This window comes from Carassius gibelio, chromosome B3 (genome assembly GCF_023724105.1).
Source record: "Carassius gibelio isolate Cgi1373 ecotype wild population from Czech Republic chromosome B3, carGib1.2-hapl.c, whole genome shotgun sequence".
NCBI classification, from domain to species: Eukaryota; Metazoa; Chordata; class Actinopteri; order Cypriniformes; family Cyprinidae; genus Carassius; species Carassius gibelio.
In genome coordinates this window covers 17,420,085-17,437,465 of record NC_068398.1, presented here as the reverse complement: position 1 = coordinate 17,437,465, position 17,381 = coordinate 17,420,085, and the positions used below count along the sequence as shown (strand labels likewise).

At 40.3% G+C, this 17,381-nt stretch overlaps 2 protein-coding genes across 3 annotated transcripts in view; both read left to right on the top strand.

Annotated features, from left to right (window-relative positions):
• LOC127952897 (integrin alpha-3-like) overlaps positions 1-17,381 on the top strand; it is a 147,896-nt gene that overhangs the window by 96,061 nt on the left and 34,454 nt on the right. The gene's annotated exons all lie outside the window — the stretch shown is intronic.
• The window catches only part of LOC127952898 (integrin alpha-3), a 44,843-nt gene continuing 34,454 nt past the window's right edge, over positions 6,993-17,381 (top strand). The window contains exon 1 of one of the 2 annotated variants that reach the window (XM_052551791.1): positions 6,993-7,441. In XM_052551791.1, coding sequence (XP_052407751.1) covers positions 7,248-7,441 — 194 coding nt within the window. In that variant the 5' untranslated portion in view covers positions 6,993-7,247. The remainder of the gene's footprint in view (positions 7,442-17,381) is intronic. The other variant, XM_052551792.1, reaches the window with a different exon arrangement.

The window sequence follows — 17,381 nt, the reverse complement described above, 5'->3', positions numbered from 1 at the left end:
TATTCCCCACCTTCTGAAACGCATAGATTTTTACAAAGCACATCGGTCTAAAAAGCAAGGTGTGCACTGATTGGCCAAATACCTCAAGTGTGTGACGGAAATGTTATGCCCCTTAACATACTGTGATGCCCTGTCCGTCCAGAGCAACAAGACACAAAACCCATTATAAACGTGATATAAACATGATTTCTAGTCATGTCATCTTTTAGAAGGCCAAACAAAGTAGATCCACTTTCTCAATGAAACAGCGTCACACACCGCTGTCTTGAGTGAGCAGAGGCCAGCTTGGATTCTACGAAGGAAACCACATGTGACGACCCCAGGTTGGACTTCGTCCATGGTGAAAGCCAGTCCAGTGATCCACAGTACAAAGTTGATGTATTTCCTCAGCTACTAGCAAAGATCAGCTCCAGGCATAATGAAGCAGATATCTGTGATGTCCTTACATTAATGCACCACTAGATGGCACTCAAGCCCCTTGAGTTAGATATATACATAGTAAGTAAGTGAGATGAGTAAGAAAGACTGCTGAGCATGTGCATGCATGTTAACCTGCTTGTTCATAGTAGTTATTAAAGTTTGCTAAGATAAATTCACAGTCTTGTACTTCTTGTCTACATGAAGACATAACAATATCATCCTCTGTTGGAAGGCCAAACAAAGTAGTTTCGCTTTCACAGTGAAACACACAACGTCTACACAACATCTCTTTGGATTTGCGACTTTAGCCTTTGCAACTTTCAAGATCTTCTTTATGCCACAAGAGCTTGTAACCCTCCAAAGAGAAAGGAAAATTGAAATCGCATCATATGACCCCTTTAAGAAATGTAGTTTGCATGCTTATGCACACACTTTATGACAGGTTGACCAAGTCGCAGTAAGCAGAATGTCCATTTAAAATCTAAGAGCATGGACACTGTAAGCCAGCTGTTAAAACAACCAGCTGTTCCTGAATATTTCTGTCACGGCAGGCACTGCACAGCACAGGGCACATGGCAGACTCATTCTCTTAAAAGTGTGGTAACTTCATTTTAATAAGGCTTTAAAAATCATGTTTATATAATATGGATGTATGTAACATATTTATTTTTTAAAAAAAATAGGTACCTTGTTGACCCGTTTCTGTATAATGCATTGAGTGGCCAGCAGGTGTCACTCAAACTGCGTGTTCGGCAGCCTTCATAACAGTGTTTTCCTCACACTTACAGACATGGTACTCCTAAAATAATCAGAAATTATTCAACATGTCTTCGCTGGACTATAATATAGCTGTATAATAACATATAATGAACCTCCATTGTCAAATCTGACTCAGTCTAACATTGATGACACTGCATTTACATTTAAACCGGCGGTCAGTTCGTCAGTGAGACAGAGACTCAGAAAAGATGAAAGTCTGTTCATTTGTTGCATGTATGGGTGCTTTTGGAGAGATTCACGGAAAAGCCGAACCCTCATAATGAGGAATATTACTCGTTACTCAATTCTGTAATCACTTTTTAAATTATTGAACCGATAAATTACTGGTGAAAAATGTGTGTCGCTGACTTCAGGGCTCAGTAATACTGTCTGTAATTAACATTTTCTAATTATTCTGTCCTGATTATTCTAGTAATATCTCAAAAACAACTTTGTTTATTAAAATTCATATTTTAGCCATGACTTTTAAACACACACAAAACAAACTGACTAATTCACCAGCCTGTCATCACAATTATCCAACAGCACTAGACTATCAAGAGGAGTGAGATGTAAAATAGATGAATAGGAGGAAGTCATTTTCACAGTACAGTCTAATTCAGGCTGTGGTCTGTTCCTCTGAGTCCTCACAGTTGTTTATTCAACTTTGCATGACAGTAATTTAAAGATAGACTGAGATCGATACCAGAAAACCTTGGATGTGACAGACTCTGTGCTTTTACCTCAGACAAACAGCATCCTTTATCACTATACTCAAGTTGTAACTTGATTTTCTTTTCTTTCTGACAGAATGATGAAATGTTAAAACATCACTGAAAGTAAGCTACATTAAGTCATGGCAAAGTTTAATTGTATTGTCATTTAAGAAATGACAAATTTAATTAATCAAATATTTATGACAACGTCAAATCTTTTGCTTTACTCTGATGTCATTGCGTGGCCCAGCACACTCTGATTGTGTCCTGTCTAAATCTGCTACATTTTTTATTTATTAAGATATAATGTGTTTTCATACTGGGTTTCACATTTTTATGGCCTACTGTTGCTGTCAGTTTCTTCTCCTTAAGGTAACCTTTATAAGACAAAATCATAAAAAAAATGAAACTACAATAAACAAAGACTTTGAAACTTGGCCAGCTCATGTGCTCAAAGCTAACACAATCAAAGTATTTCACCTATAAAATAAAATAAGCAGTAGTACAGTATCAATTCTCTTACAAACTCAAATATTGTACTGTATATTAGCCTATAGTCACAATAATGAAGGATTATGAATAAAGTGTTTCTTTTTAGCTCTGCATTCATCTCAACATGAAAACTAAAACATTTTGGAAAAGCAGGTACAGTATCTGTTATTTTACACTCAAGACCAGACCAGACTTTGGAAATATCAGAACACATCTGGCATGCACAAAAACATGCTGGCAACTGCAATGCAATCTCGCATGTTGGGACAAGTGAGTAAATCAAGCAGCCTTTACACGGCATTGATTCTAATCCCTGATTTTGTATCCTGAGGACACCTAAAGAAAATTAAAATCCTCACAGTCTCATTACTGTCAACATGGTGAGATGTTGCATTTTAGAGAGGGTAAAGGCAGAGATTTTCACACGAGTACTTAATGTTGACTGTTTTTTAATCTAAAATTAATAACACTCTTTATCATTTTTTTTTCTTTGTTTAGTATTTGCGTTACACAGCTCTCTGGAATACTAGATTCTGATTGGTCAAATGTGAAGTTTCTCATCGTGCTGTTTGAAAACGGACTGAATGGCGGCTCAAAACCATGCATATGATAAGCAAACTACAGCTCTATGCTGAATAAATTAAGCCAGTGTCACAAAAGCAGCCTAAAATTTTGATGGACGATGATTGTAATCAAGGTAAAGATGATTACAGTGACAGATCGTGCATTAAGCATTCTTTGTGACTCTTATAATTGATTCGCAAAAAAGCCGTGTATATGTGCGCTTTTAGCACACTAATCACTATAACATGAAGTGACCAGACGTACCCATTTTCCGGGGACATCCTCGATTTTGGAGTCCTGTACCCGGAAATGTCCCCGTTTTACAGCATGTTCAAAACAACCTGCAAATACCTTGGAAAGCCCGGCCAGTTTAGCCAGCTGTCTATTGTATAATGTGATTACTTGGTCGCACACCACTACAGTAGCCTTGGACGAGAGCAGAACGCTATTATCATCAGTTATCAAAAGAGAACCGAGCGCCAACCTCTCGCTCTCTCTCATGAGGCCAATAAGGAAGTGACTAAAACTGCATTCCATCGACTGACCGCTTGAGGCTGGCTGTAAAAGGAAGGAAGTCAGTCCCATAGACTCCCAATGTTAAAATGCCCAACTTTACAGCAGAAAAAAAACATATTGTGACGAGTCAGCTGCCTCCTCCCTGATTGTCACCGGCACCCCGTCCTAAATCGCCGCCCTTCACCAGGCTCCCGACTGGAGTGGGTGTGTGAGAGGAGGGGCGCTGGACGAGTCAGGGCTGGCGGCGTGTGATGGGGCACACCTGAAGGAAGTGGAGCCTCATTACCGCCGCTGTTTAAAAGCCCAACGCGCCTCTCCTCAGGAGACCGGTCTCTTCCCCGTGCATGCACACTGGTGTCCTCGTGGGTCCAGGAAGGGTGCGTTGAGGGACTCCCGCGCCACCAAGACGTGAGCTGCCGGACCCGCGATCCGGATGGGAACCGCACCCGTATACACGGCCGACGGGCCAGGATGCCGGGCCGTCCATCCCCTACCAGCGCCGCGGCCAACGAGAGAGACGCGGCCGCTAGGAGAAGCCGCCGCCCCTCGCGCCCCGGACCAAGGAGGGGAGCGCGTGCGGCCGCCGGACTCCGCCCCTTGCCTGGACCCTTCCTTGATGAACACTGCCCGACCTACACAAATCCCGCAGCACGACGAGGACAACAGATTCCCTGTTATTTTGGACACTTCCCCCCTTTGGCCACTTTTATTCCCTTTGTTTTATGATTTCTGTTAATAAAAGCCTCTCCGAGGCCTGACGCCACGCCCACTGTGTCTGTCTTGTGCTCCTCCCGTGACACTGGTGGAGAATGCGGGCAGGCGGAGCCTAGACAGCGCAGTTGGGAAACGTCTGGTGACGTCACCCCCCTCTCGCTTGCAAACGTTCGTGAGAACCCAGACTGGGACGGAGGAAAACTGGGGACAGCCTCCCAGCCACACAAGGGGTAAGTGACTTTTCCATTGTCATTTTACCCTGTGGTTGGTTGAGGCTGTCACTAAAACCCGGTTTCTCTGTCCCTGTTCTGGTGCGCTGCGAGAGGGAGGACCGCCCGGAGAGGAAGCCCCGCCCACTCCGACCGTTTGGAGCCTGGTTGAGGATGGTAGCACTCCCGTGTGGGTGGCGCCCTGGGGACGGGGATGTCGCTTGGGAGGGGGAATGTGACGAGTCAGCTGCCTCCTCCCTGATTGTCACCGGCACCCCGTCCTAAATCGCCGCCCTTCACCAGGCTCCCGACTGGAGTGGGTGTGTGAGAGGAGGGGCGCTGGACGAGTCAGGGCTGGCGGCGTGTGATGGGGCACACCTGAAGGAAGTGGAGCCTCATTACCGCCGCTGTTTAAAAGCCCAACGCGCCTCTCCTCAGGAGACCGGTCTCTTCCCCGTGCATGCACACTGGTGTCCTCGTGGGTCCAGGAAGGGTGCGTTGAGGGACTCCCGCGCCACCAAGACGTGAGCTGCCGGACCCGCGATCCGGATGGGAACCGCACCCGTATACACGGCCGACGGGCCAGGATGCCGGGCCGTCCATCCCCTACCAGCGCCGCGGCCAACGAGAGAGACGCGGCCGCTAGGAGAAGCCGCCGCCCCTCGCGCCCCGGACCAAGGAGGGGAGCGCGTGCGGCCGCCGGACTCCGCCCCTTGCCTGGACCCTTCCTTGATGAACACTGCCCGACCTACACAAATCCCGCAGCACGACGAGGACAACAGATTCCCTGTTATTTTGGACACTTCCCCCCTTTGGCCACTTTTATTCCCTTTGTTTTATGATTTCTGTTAATAAAAGCCTCTCCGAGGCCTGACGCCACGCCCACTGTGTCTGTCTTGTGCTCCTCCCGTGCCAATATATAACAGTCCACGTGACATCAGTCAACAACTCTTCTCTTCTGTGTCAGTCAACACGCGTTCTCAAGAGTATCAGAGCGCATACGTGTGGTGCTGCTAACGCAAGAGCCGGCAATTTTGATGTAGAACCCAGATGCGCTACGCCTTGTTTACGAGCAGAGGAACGTACATGCAAGCGTCCTGGTACTGTTTGACACAGAACAAAAGAAATTGTTGAAAAAAGTATTTTTTGTTTTTTGTATAATATTTTTATCATCTTGATTATTTTTATTATTAAACGCTCAAACCAGTTTAAATATACGGCATAGTCTTACATCACCATGTTTGTAGTTTTATTTTATACTTTTTGTTTTGTAGTTCCAACTCTAACTATTTCTGCTACTTATTGAAAATAAAATATTAGTTAAGGTTTCAAAGCTTCATGAAGCAGTGTTTTGAAAGTACCCATCACTAGGTGCAGTGTCTGTCTTTTTGCTGGGCCTTGTTGTCTTGTACATTTTAATGGACTCAACATAATATACAGGTGAAATTATAACTCAAATCTTTATTAAATGTCAAGTAGTACAGAAGTCTTTGCATGAATTGCAAACCGAGGGCCACATTTTTGTCTATACCTTTATGGCAACATCTATTGTTTAGCATGAAGGAATCCGAATAGAGGGCAAGTGAGAAGCACAAGCTATGACGGATTCTTTAAAATGTGCAAATGTCATAGATTCCCAGGACACAGGGCACATTGGTCTCGTTAGGTCAGTAGCCTGGAGCATGCTAGACAAAGTCAGCAAATGTGGAGGGCTGATAACTCAGAATGGCTACATGAACAATGAATGAAATGCATTGGCTCCAATGGCTCCTTTCTGACACTTTTTGGACAGCTGGTAGCCGGTTTGTTGCTGATCAAAAATGGTTTACCAGTTTATGCTTAGATAGAACCTAGCTACCATTTTCTTAAAGGGCACATCTTGGGTCTTGGGTTTCCTGAGAATGTGTCTGTGAAGTTTCAGCCCAAAATACCCAACAGATCATTTATTATAACAGCTGGAAAATGTCATTTTTGGAGTGTGTCTAAAAATAAAAGGAATAAATCAATAAAAGAGCTGTTTTGTAGTGTAAATGCAAATGAGCTGCATATTGTAAAAAGCACTATACAAATAAACTTGAATTTAAATTAATTTAATTTAATTTTGAAGTGCATTACCTTGAAAAATTTAAGTTATCTACAGCATCCTCAGTCGATCAGATGCTGGGAGAAAATGAAGACTCTTTTGTTCAGTCTTACATCCAAACACAGAGCATCAGGATTGCTTGATAGAATAGTTTCAAGAATAGTTTTCATTTGGTAGTTTTTCATTTGTTCTTGCTTCTGAAGAATATTTATCCTACTCTGAAAAGCACTATACAGGTAAGTATAGACATTCAAATGTTTTTCTTCTGGTTCGTACAGTATAAAAATCGGATACACTGTCAATTTAAGTATAGTTTTTAGGAGATTAATAATTTTTATTTTTATTATAGTGAAAATATAAAAGCTAATTATTTAATTTGAAAAAGAAGCATGTTGTCTTTTACAATATTATAAAGTTATTCACACAAAATATAGGCTATTTTGACAATATACTGCTTCCAGAAAGCCTTCCTCAAGGGACCACACACAAAAAAAAAGTTAGACAAGCCCTTTTGTCGACATTATTATAACAGAATGCAAGTGTGAGCCAGTCCGTCTTCTCTTCTATCAAGGTGCTCTTGCGCGCTCTCTGTATTTCAATGTCCTCCAGTTAATGTTTTCACCGATGACTGGCGCGAACCCCGGAAGAAAGAATGACGAAAATGAGCAATCAGTTCAGAGCGTCTGACAAATCCGCTCCTGTCCAGACGCTAGCGGACTCAACTTCCCCCGCTCTCTGTTTCTGTCTCGCCTAACAGAAACACTGGAGTGAAACATGAACGAATTTCACCGGCAAAGACTCGGTAAAAACGCGGTTGTCCTGCTGCTCGTGATGAGCGCCGCTCGCTGCTGTCAAGCGTTCAACTTGGATGTGAGGTTTCCAGTCGTCAAAGAGGGAAAAACAGCTGGCAGTTTGTTTGGACTTTCCGTTGCACTACACGAGCAGCTCGTAGGAGAGAAAAGACACCTGTAAGTATTTATTTTTTTATGTATTATTATTACCTGACCCCTGGTGAAATCCCGAGAGAAGATCTTCTCACGTTTGTGCACCTGTTGATCATTTTACCTCTGCACTGACGAGGTTTTATAATCCAGTTTGTTTGTATATGGGTCAACGATTCATCACAAATGCAATTCATATGACCTTTTCTATGATGAGCACATTGTCATTTTTTGACTTGAAAGTTGAGGTAACTTACAGGCTAATTGACATTCATTTACTTGCTAACGTAGCATTCTATCATCCTGGGTATTACTATCACCAGTTAATACTATTTTCCACAGAATATGCATTTGAAAGTCACTACTGCTAGTTTATTTTTGTGGCTAGCTAGTTATTTTGCCTACTCACACTCTGACTCTGCTTTATGAAAAAGCTTCTTATGTCCCCTTTCTTCTTCTCGGGTGGCATCTACAAAGTACAAAAAGGGGCAAAAAAAAAAAAAAAAAACCCCGGAATATCAAAATGTTTTTACTCTGGCCTTTGTATGTGGCAGAGAGACAGCCCTTGTAACTTACCTTCGGCATCGTCAACATGCGCGCACACACAAACCACCCGCTTGCTGCTAGTGCAAGCACAAAAGTAGTCCCGGCCCGCGCGTGTAGCCTGTCAGATACCCCGCCGCCAATCAAATTACGGCGTTTCTTGTACTGTCGTCGTCCTGGCCGATAGAATCGATCCAAATAGCAGTGCAAAGATCCAAATAGCAGTTCAAAGGAGCTTGCTAAATATTGGTGGGGACAAATTTGTCATCTCAAAATATTGATAGGGACTAGTACCTAGCGCCCCCCCCCCCTCTAAACCTACGCCCATGGTACAAAAAGTGCAAATAAATATAAAATAAGGCGGTGTAATTGTTCAGAGCTTTTTAAAGTGACAGATAGCTTCAAGACTACACCTTTAAACCATCATCATGTCTTGTGTCAAGGTTTATTCCATATCATACTTCAAGAAACTTAGATTTTTTGTGCATCAAGATAATCTTCACAAAATAATATAACGTTTATAAACTTTGTAGCCTAAATAAAAGTGCCAGAACTGAAAAGCTAAACTTAGGCAATAAACTACAGCACCACGGTGTAACCACAACCACACTTCCCACAACTTCTTCAACTTATTTTAACACGTTCAGTGAAAAGGATTTAGTCTGTATATGTATTAATCTCTATAATCCACTCTACATTAACCTTTTCATATAAACTGGAATAAATAAAAAACTAGAGCCAAAGTGAAATGAGACATTAATAATAAATAATATAGTGAATAAATGATATAATCATAACTAAATGACATATGAAAGCATGTATCTCTGTACATTTAGAAATAAGCCGCATTAAAAGTAAGTAAATCTTTGATTAAAAGCGTGTCTCCACGTACTATTCAATTCAATTCAAGTGCATTTACTGTTAAGTAACAGCAGAGTAAGCGAGTTTTTGGATATGGTAAAATTAAACTTATTTAAGTGAACAACATGCCACATTTCAGCTATCGTTTTGTTAGGGTGGGTACACTAAATGTTATTTTATCCTTGCTTCTAAAAAATCCTTCATCTATATGTTTTCTAACAGCTGCTTGTTGCCGCAAACATGTCATTGTAATGTGGCTTTATGCACTATGCATCGTTACAGTTTCACTTTCACAACGACTAAGCTGCTAAAAGTGGTGCTGAATTAACTTGATTAATTCAGGTTTATGATTAAAGGTCCCATTCTTCGTGCTTTTTTTGAAGATTTGATTGTGTTTACAGTGTGCAATATAACATGTTCATGTTTCGCGTGTAAAAAACAGTATTTTTCACACAATTCACCTATCTGTATACCGCTGTTTTCACTGTCATAAAAACGGGCTGATGACTCCCTTGTTCTATAAAGTCCCTCCTTCAGAAATACATAACGACTTCTGACTGGACCAGCGGTTCCTGTGTTGTGATTTGACAGCAGCTTAGAGCACGCGGCCCTCCTGGAAACACGATTGGGCTAGTTTTAAGAAGCAAGTGGGCAGGAGCATGTGCTGGAGATGTACTTATAATCACAGGAGCGTTTTTACTGATGAGATGCACATGAAAATCGCATTCGTTTTTTTGCACAGCCCTAAAATCTAGTTAACAAAGCTAAACAGCATTGCCCTTTGTGTAGTAAGTTACAGAAACTGTTAAATGCACCAACTTAAATAATAAAATACACTTACCGGTTGTGGTCCATAAACAACGCCTTCTCCAGACAAAGAGGGAACTGCTCCATCTTTCAGGAATAATCTTTGTGCGAATCTGGCATTAAATAACTTATTGAGATTGAGGAAGCTCGCTGTCCACAGCAAAATGTGCTGCACATAGTTTTTCATGTGGATTATAATTTTCTGGAACCGAGTTAAACATAAATTGTAACCATTGATCTCTAAGTACAGCGTCCCTGGGGAGCCCAAACAAAGATGACTGGACTAGTTTCGACGACAGGGCGACAAACACAAACGCATCTCTTCCTTTTTCCGTCGGAGCACAACAAGGCCACGCCCCCTTTTTTATGTGGCCGGAGGTTAGTCAAAAAACTGTTTTAGTGACGTCATTACTGCAGGAACTAAAGGGATGTAGTCCAAATGGGTGTGAGATTTAATACCAAAAGTGACGAATAAAAGTCCAGCTGGCTAAAGAGTCAGGCACAACAGCTGTGAAATGGAAATAGAAACTGAATAAACAAAGCACAATAACTAGAGTTGCTTAAGGCCTTCTGAGCTGTACACATTGACCCCTCACCCCCTGCCGCAGTGAAACATCTCTATAAACTAGGGGTGCTCCGATCACGATCGGCCGATCATTAATGCGCATTTCGTCAGTAAAGCCGGTTTTCTAATCAGCGGTTAATTCCATCAGGTGCGCGATTTCACATAGAGCAGCTGTTACTACACAGAGGCGTTGTTAACTGAGAAGATGCGCCAAAAAACGCTGAAAATGAAGTGGATTTGCGCATCTTCTCTATTAACAACGGCTCTGTGTAGAAACAGCTGCTCTATGTGAAATCACGCACCTGATGGAATTAACGGCTGATTAGAGAACCGGCTTTACTGATGAGATGCGCATAAGGATCGGCCGATCGTGATCGGAGCACCCCTACTATAAACCAACTGATCATTTACAATAGTCTGTCAGTTCTTCTGAGGACCATTTGCTCCTGACTGAAGCAGTAGATTTTGCTTTGTAGTTCACTTATTTATGATTCGAACTAAACGAATTGGAGCCTAAGGCAAAATCTAGTAAAGAGTAAGTCACTAGTATGCAAGGTGACTGAGCTCAACAACAATATCATATTATCTATGTATATATTTATTTTATAGTGGGACATAAAGATAGCAGTAGAAAAAAAACACCAGCTTTGCAGAGAATCTTGAGTGTGGATGATAACGCAGGTAGATACTGGTTTGAACACAATGTTTATACAGTCTATGGTTTGCACACAATGCTGTTTTTATCTTCCCAGGAAATTAGAGATTCACAGATTTCACACTGAAAGCCAGCTGCGTAACTGCATTGACTCACGCAGGCTGTTTTCTTTGATAATGAATGGATATGATGCCCTTCACAACACACAGCCCAACTTTAATTGAGAAATAGCATTTGAGCGTATAACCAGTAAATATGACCATTACAGCGCAAAATAACAATTTGCAGTTGGTTTTCAGATTGCTCCGGCATAATACTTTAAAGTTTTAATAATTTAAAACTGAGGTACTCCTGAAGCATGTTAATTGTTGACAGCTTTACCGTGCCATAACAAAACACCCTGACTTTTCAATGCAGTCCTCAGCACATGATGAAGCCACAAGGTAGCATTATTATAAACCTGTTAAAAACACATTACGGCCTTATATATGTGTAAAGGCCTAAAGCTATATACACCATGAAACCACTACTATGACATGTTTCATGTGTCATTTCTGCAAACACAATGGAGATAATGAAATTTGATTTGATTTGATCTGATAACTCTTTGTTTTGACTCTACTGGACACACTGCAGACATAGAATGAATGGAGTATACATAAAGCAGACTAAATTAATCACAAGACATGTCTTTTCATTATTATCAGATGTAGGAAACTGTACCACAAGAGTAGTGGTGTCTGGTCTGGCTCATATCTCTTAGGGGTCTGTGAATGCTTGCTGTTTGTCATATATCATGCAACTAAGTTCATGCAAAAGAAAAACAGATTCAGTGTTTGCGTCTGCCCTTGTCATTGTGCTAGAGGAGTCGTCCCAAGCTAATGTGAGGCTGTCTGTGTTGCTAAATACATTTCCTGGTGACTTCCTGATTGAACCTCAGTGGAAGAGCACTGCAGTTATCTGCTTCCCTGAATTTTGAAGAAAACTCCTAAGTTGTTTAGGAAGCTGCTGTTGTAAATTGTAGTTTGTGTTTGTTTTGTGCTTTTCATGTTGAGAAAAAATGTCCCTGCTCCTGATTTATGCTTTATGTACACATAAACTGTTCAGAGGACCTCCTGATCTTATCTGCGCCGACAACTTGAGAGACAAGATTAGTCATGATGATATTAATTAAACTGGCTAGACATTCATTATCTTGTCGAAGCCATAGAGCACTGGGCCAGTGGCACACAAGGACGTCCTGTGTTTCTGTGATCTTTGGTCATCTCTCTCACACACTCTCATAGACTAAAACTTGTTTCCTTCGTGTGATGGCATTAGATAGTGCTACAGAAGTGGTTTAGTGCTGCCGATGTGCTGAAGGTTCTCAAGTCTTCATGACCACAGACAACTTCTCATCATACTTACTGTAAATTCTCTGCAAATTCACAAGATAAAACTCTCATGACCAGTGGCGGCTCCAGACAATTTTGATTGGGGGGGGGCAATGGGGGGGTCCTGGTCTTTTCAAGGGGGGGTCTCATGAAAACCAACAAAAAATACAGTGGACATGGCTAATAACTGCATATTTCTGCTACTAAACAACAAAAACACCTTTGCAATGTAAACAAATGACAGGCTACATTTGTTATTCATATCCTTCACACTGCACTTTCATGTCAGGTATATTATGCATTTTTATTGACATTGATATTTTTACATTTATTTCCAGATAGATATTATTGAGTTTACAGGCTAAAGTGGTCTTGCTGTTGTAAACACTGTTGCTATTGTAGAAAAAATATTTGCATCACATTTAAAATATAATTATATTTTAATTCATTTCTTTATAATGATAATTCAGAGAATGAGAAAATCTGAATAAGCCTTACCAGTGTTGTGATAATTATTTTTACGTGTTAAAAATAAATAAATACTGTAATATAATAAAAGTTTATTCAAATAACATAAAAAAGACCAGACCCCTCGATGCCTGTGAAACTTTTCTCCCTCAAACAACACGCTAGTGTTACTTCTACACTACAGGCTACACACCGCAATATAAACAACGTATCTGCATGTTCTCACATCACATCGTTCTTGTAAAATAATAATAAGTAAATAAACACCAAAATCACTTCGCTGAGAATGAAACACCACTTACCAGCTGCCACGATGTTGAAAATATCCTCTAGCAATTAAAAAATGCGCGTGCAGCATGAGGAATCTTCCCGGTTGGATGAGGTCGTAGTCAGGTGAACTGTCATCATGTTGGTCATTTTATTTACGGCTAAATTATTATTAATAAATTGTACTAATATTATGATTGGGCATGGGCAGGCATTCACAAAAGTTTATGTTATTGAAAAAAAAAATTGAGGAAATTTTGCTTTGACAAAAGGGCACTTAAGGGGCAAAGGAGCAGGTGCTCAAGTGAACCGGTTCTTTCGTACAATTCGATCAAATAAACCAGTTGAAAAAAAATGGTTCACCGGTTCTTTTGCGCTCGATGTAATGCCGTAATTGGCGATGATTGCCCTTCATTCAAGCCTTTGGTTTACCCGCGCTTATAACATTAGCACAGAATCAGTTCAGAATCAATCACCAAAAGAATCAGTTCGGTTCAGATGCGCTCTGTGTCAGTCTGCTTCACGCTGAATCACGCATGCGCAGTTATCATCAGCTCATCGGTTCTCGAATCGGACGCGTCCGACAGAAACGGTTCTCGGTTCAGTGTATGAATAAATGTCGGAATAATTATTATTTATTATTGTTCTGCGTAGTTTGAAGGGAAACATTTTTGGATCTTTATCCCGAATATATATATTTTTTAATCAGGAAGAGGCTGGGGGGTCAAATGGGGGGTCAAGGCATTTTTTGGCAGGTTTTTGAGACCCCCCAAAACCCCCCCTGGCGCCGCCGGTGCTCATGACTGAGATCTAGTTACTGGCTGAACAACAGCAGCAAATGTTTAAAAAAAATGTAAAGCCTGTGTGGTGATGATGTGAGAAAACACATAGTCAGTCTTGGGTGGTGCACAGTGCCCTTTTATATTGCTTAGTTTTTTTGTTTACTGTGTTGTTGTTTTTTTGTAACAGTATCTACAAAATTACGATGCTGAAAGTTCAATGCAAATGGAGATGTCTTTTAAAATGATGTCAGTTTCATGCCTACATTGCTGTAGTCTCTTAGGGACTACAACAAGTTATTTTCCAGGTTTGTGATGTCACAAACCCCTGATAAAGCCCGTCCCCAAAAACATGCAACATAGGAGGCTGGGCCATGTCACGCTGCTTTGGAGTAGAGGAAGAGAATATATGAAAATCTATTCATATATGAATCGCATATCTGTCTTCGAACGATTCTAATAGAATCACAAGTTTCAAAATCAATGTTGTAAAATGACTTTAATTCTGTTCCTCGCGTCCCATGTTCTGCATCTCTCTCTCTCTCTCTCTCTCTGTCTCTCTCTCTCTCATCTGATCATCAGCTCATCAGCTCCTGTACAGACGTGTTTAACATATATCTATGATGTTTTATCAGATGAATACTGAAGATAGATGCTTGTGGGCAGAGCTAAAGAGTTACAAGCATGCAAAGCTTTTGTGTAGTGATTGTCTGCAAGCTGTAACAAAAACCGTATTGACTTAAAAAAATTATTTTAACTTGTTTATAAAACATTCATCACTGAAATGTCATGAACAAACAAACACTCTTGCACAACTCCATTGCTGGCCGAGAGAAACAAACTGCATCCACTCATACCTTAATGCTAGGTTTTCTGGGAAGCTGAACAAGGTTATCTTTACCACACAACCAAAAACATACTTCTTTGGTGACATTGTTGATTTCGTGGTATTGTTGGGCGATATGGTCATTTTTCTAATCGTCATATCGTCAGCCCGTGAGATCGACGATACACGATATTATCGTGCATGGGTGGAGCAAGAGAGAGACTCCTTGTTCTTGTCATAGCATAACTGTTTTGTGTCTTAGACCTTGCAGGTGCATGAGAGAGAGCAAGAAAGAGATGCATTTTAACATAACTGTAGCATTAAACTTAGTTAGTGAGGGCTCATATATTGCACATATAGGCTGTTCAGATTACTCGTAAAGTGCCATGGAATACCTTATATCTGCAGACGATGTACAGTATATCTGTTTGTGGATGGAGACTTTGTAACGGCCAAAACTATGTATTTTGCATGCACCACATTAAAGGGCGGCAGAGCAAATTTATCATCCATAGTGGTTCTCACGTAGTCCTTCTGCGTCATAGTGTTTGCTATAAATTAAGCGATCAGTCTTTAAGAGAAGGACTACGTGAGAACCAGTATGAATGATAAGTTCACTCTGCCCCTTGTTATTATTTTGTCTTTATTTGTAAGCCAAGAAAGAGTTAATCTCTGATGTATGAGAAGAGCGCGTTGTCGTGTAGCAGCCATTAAATATGTGGGACACCAACTCATTATTTTCTATCTCTTTGAATTGATGGATTTAACGAGTTATCCAAGTCAAAGCGTTATAACTTTTTCTACAGGCTCTAATCCTCATTTGTGCACTTGCTCGGGTTGATATGCACGCACTCCTCCGGGAAAGTGCCCATTTAGGGAAATCTGACTTTTATGATGTCATACAGGGCCAGACTCCAAAATACTTTTTGTAAAAAGCCCTGACGTAGTATCTTTGGCACAGAAATACGCTGTCATGTATCCAGTTAGTTTTTTGAGACTTTGGCCATGTTTAGGATGGAATCCAACGCTTTAGCAGTGTAAATACAAAAGCATAAAATAGCATTAGATTTCCTCTTTAAGTTACACAAATGTTTCATTAACAATGTCTACAAATTTATAAAACTGATCTGATTCTCTCGGATTCTTTGTGTTCCCCTGTTTTGCTTCCCATTCTTAATAAACCGGCCGCTCTTGGCCCCTCACCTCAACTTCTCACAAAATATGCTACAAATGTGAAACTATGGTCTTATGGTCTTATGGTTTATTTTAGTTTGTTGACCATTATTGACCTCAATGGCTGGTGCTGAATAATGGCTGAAAATATACTCACTCCACCGTTCAAATATTTGGGGTAAAATTTTAAATATAAATAAATACATTCTTTCAAGCAACTGTAAAGACTCTAAAAAATGTTAAATAAATGCTGTAAAATCTTAGAATCCTGAAAAAAAAACTGCTATTAGGCAAAAGTTTTGAAAATTGATAATAATAAGAAATTTTCCCGATCATACATTCAGCATATTAGAAGGATTTCTGAAACATAATGTGGCACTGAAGAAGACACTGGAGAAAAAGCTGCTCATAATTCTAGTTTGCTATCACGGGAATAAATTACATTGTAAAACACATGAAAATAAAACAAAAATAAAACATCTTTCAAAAGCATTAAAAAGCCTTACAGCCCCAAATGTTTAAACCATAGCATACTGTATGTAATAGTAGTATATAATACTTAATAAAACATTTTTATTTGAATGATTAACGAGTAGATATATGTCATATCATTGGTCTGATCAGCTGATGTGCTGTTTTGTGTAAAATGACCACAGAGACTGTTTGTTGTAATATGCTGTTGAGGAAATAGCACTGTCTCTCACCATTCTCTGAGCTAGTTCCTCTGTTACTGTTCTTTCCCATCACTCAAAACTAGACACAAAACTTGCATAGTTCGTAGTTCTCTGTGAGTGTTCTGCTTTTATTCAGGTATTATTCACATATGGAAATTAATGAATGAGAAATATAAATCTATATGCCATTTAACAAGTAATTCTTTCACATTTCCAAGAACTGCAAAGTCATTTTAGATAGCTTGCAGTTAGTACACTAGCTCACTGATGTGTTGCTTTGCCATTCAAATTAGAGGGCTGCTACTAACAGCTCTATAATTATATTCAATTTATGTATTTTGTAATCGCAGTGTTCTGGCCCTGTGAAAACTGTTGCACTCTGGATTTTGTCAGTAGGTGAGTTTTCAGGGTCTAGTGTAAAATTAAGCTAGACATGATGTGGATTTCCTGTGTGACTTCCTGTCTGTTTTAGCGTGTGGTATCTGCTCTGTTAGCATCTGAGGTGATCTGGGTCATGACTAGGTGTTAGACAAATTACCTGTCTGTCTAAAATATATATACCGTAGCAACTGTAAGTCGCTTTGGATAAAAGCGTCAGCTAAATGAATAAATGTAAATGTAAACAAAGTTGCAATTATATTCACTTTAACACAGTGAAATGGATTAAACTCAGATTAACGGGTATTTAAAGCTTTGCCTGAATTGGTATTAAGTGCTCTTTCACATGAAGCAAAACACACTAAATGCACTAAACACACTAAAATACACTAAATATGCCTAGTGTCTTTAAAATGGCACACACTGTTGTCAGCTCATGCTATTTTCCCAACTCGCAACTTTCAAAATTGTTTTATGGAGTTGTTGTCTATTGAATACTTTTTTTTTTAAGAAAGATGTTTCATCAGCTGAACATCCTATATGCTGTTAAACTACATTACAATCTATCGAACACACTGACTGCACTCGTTAATTGTTA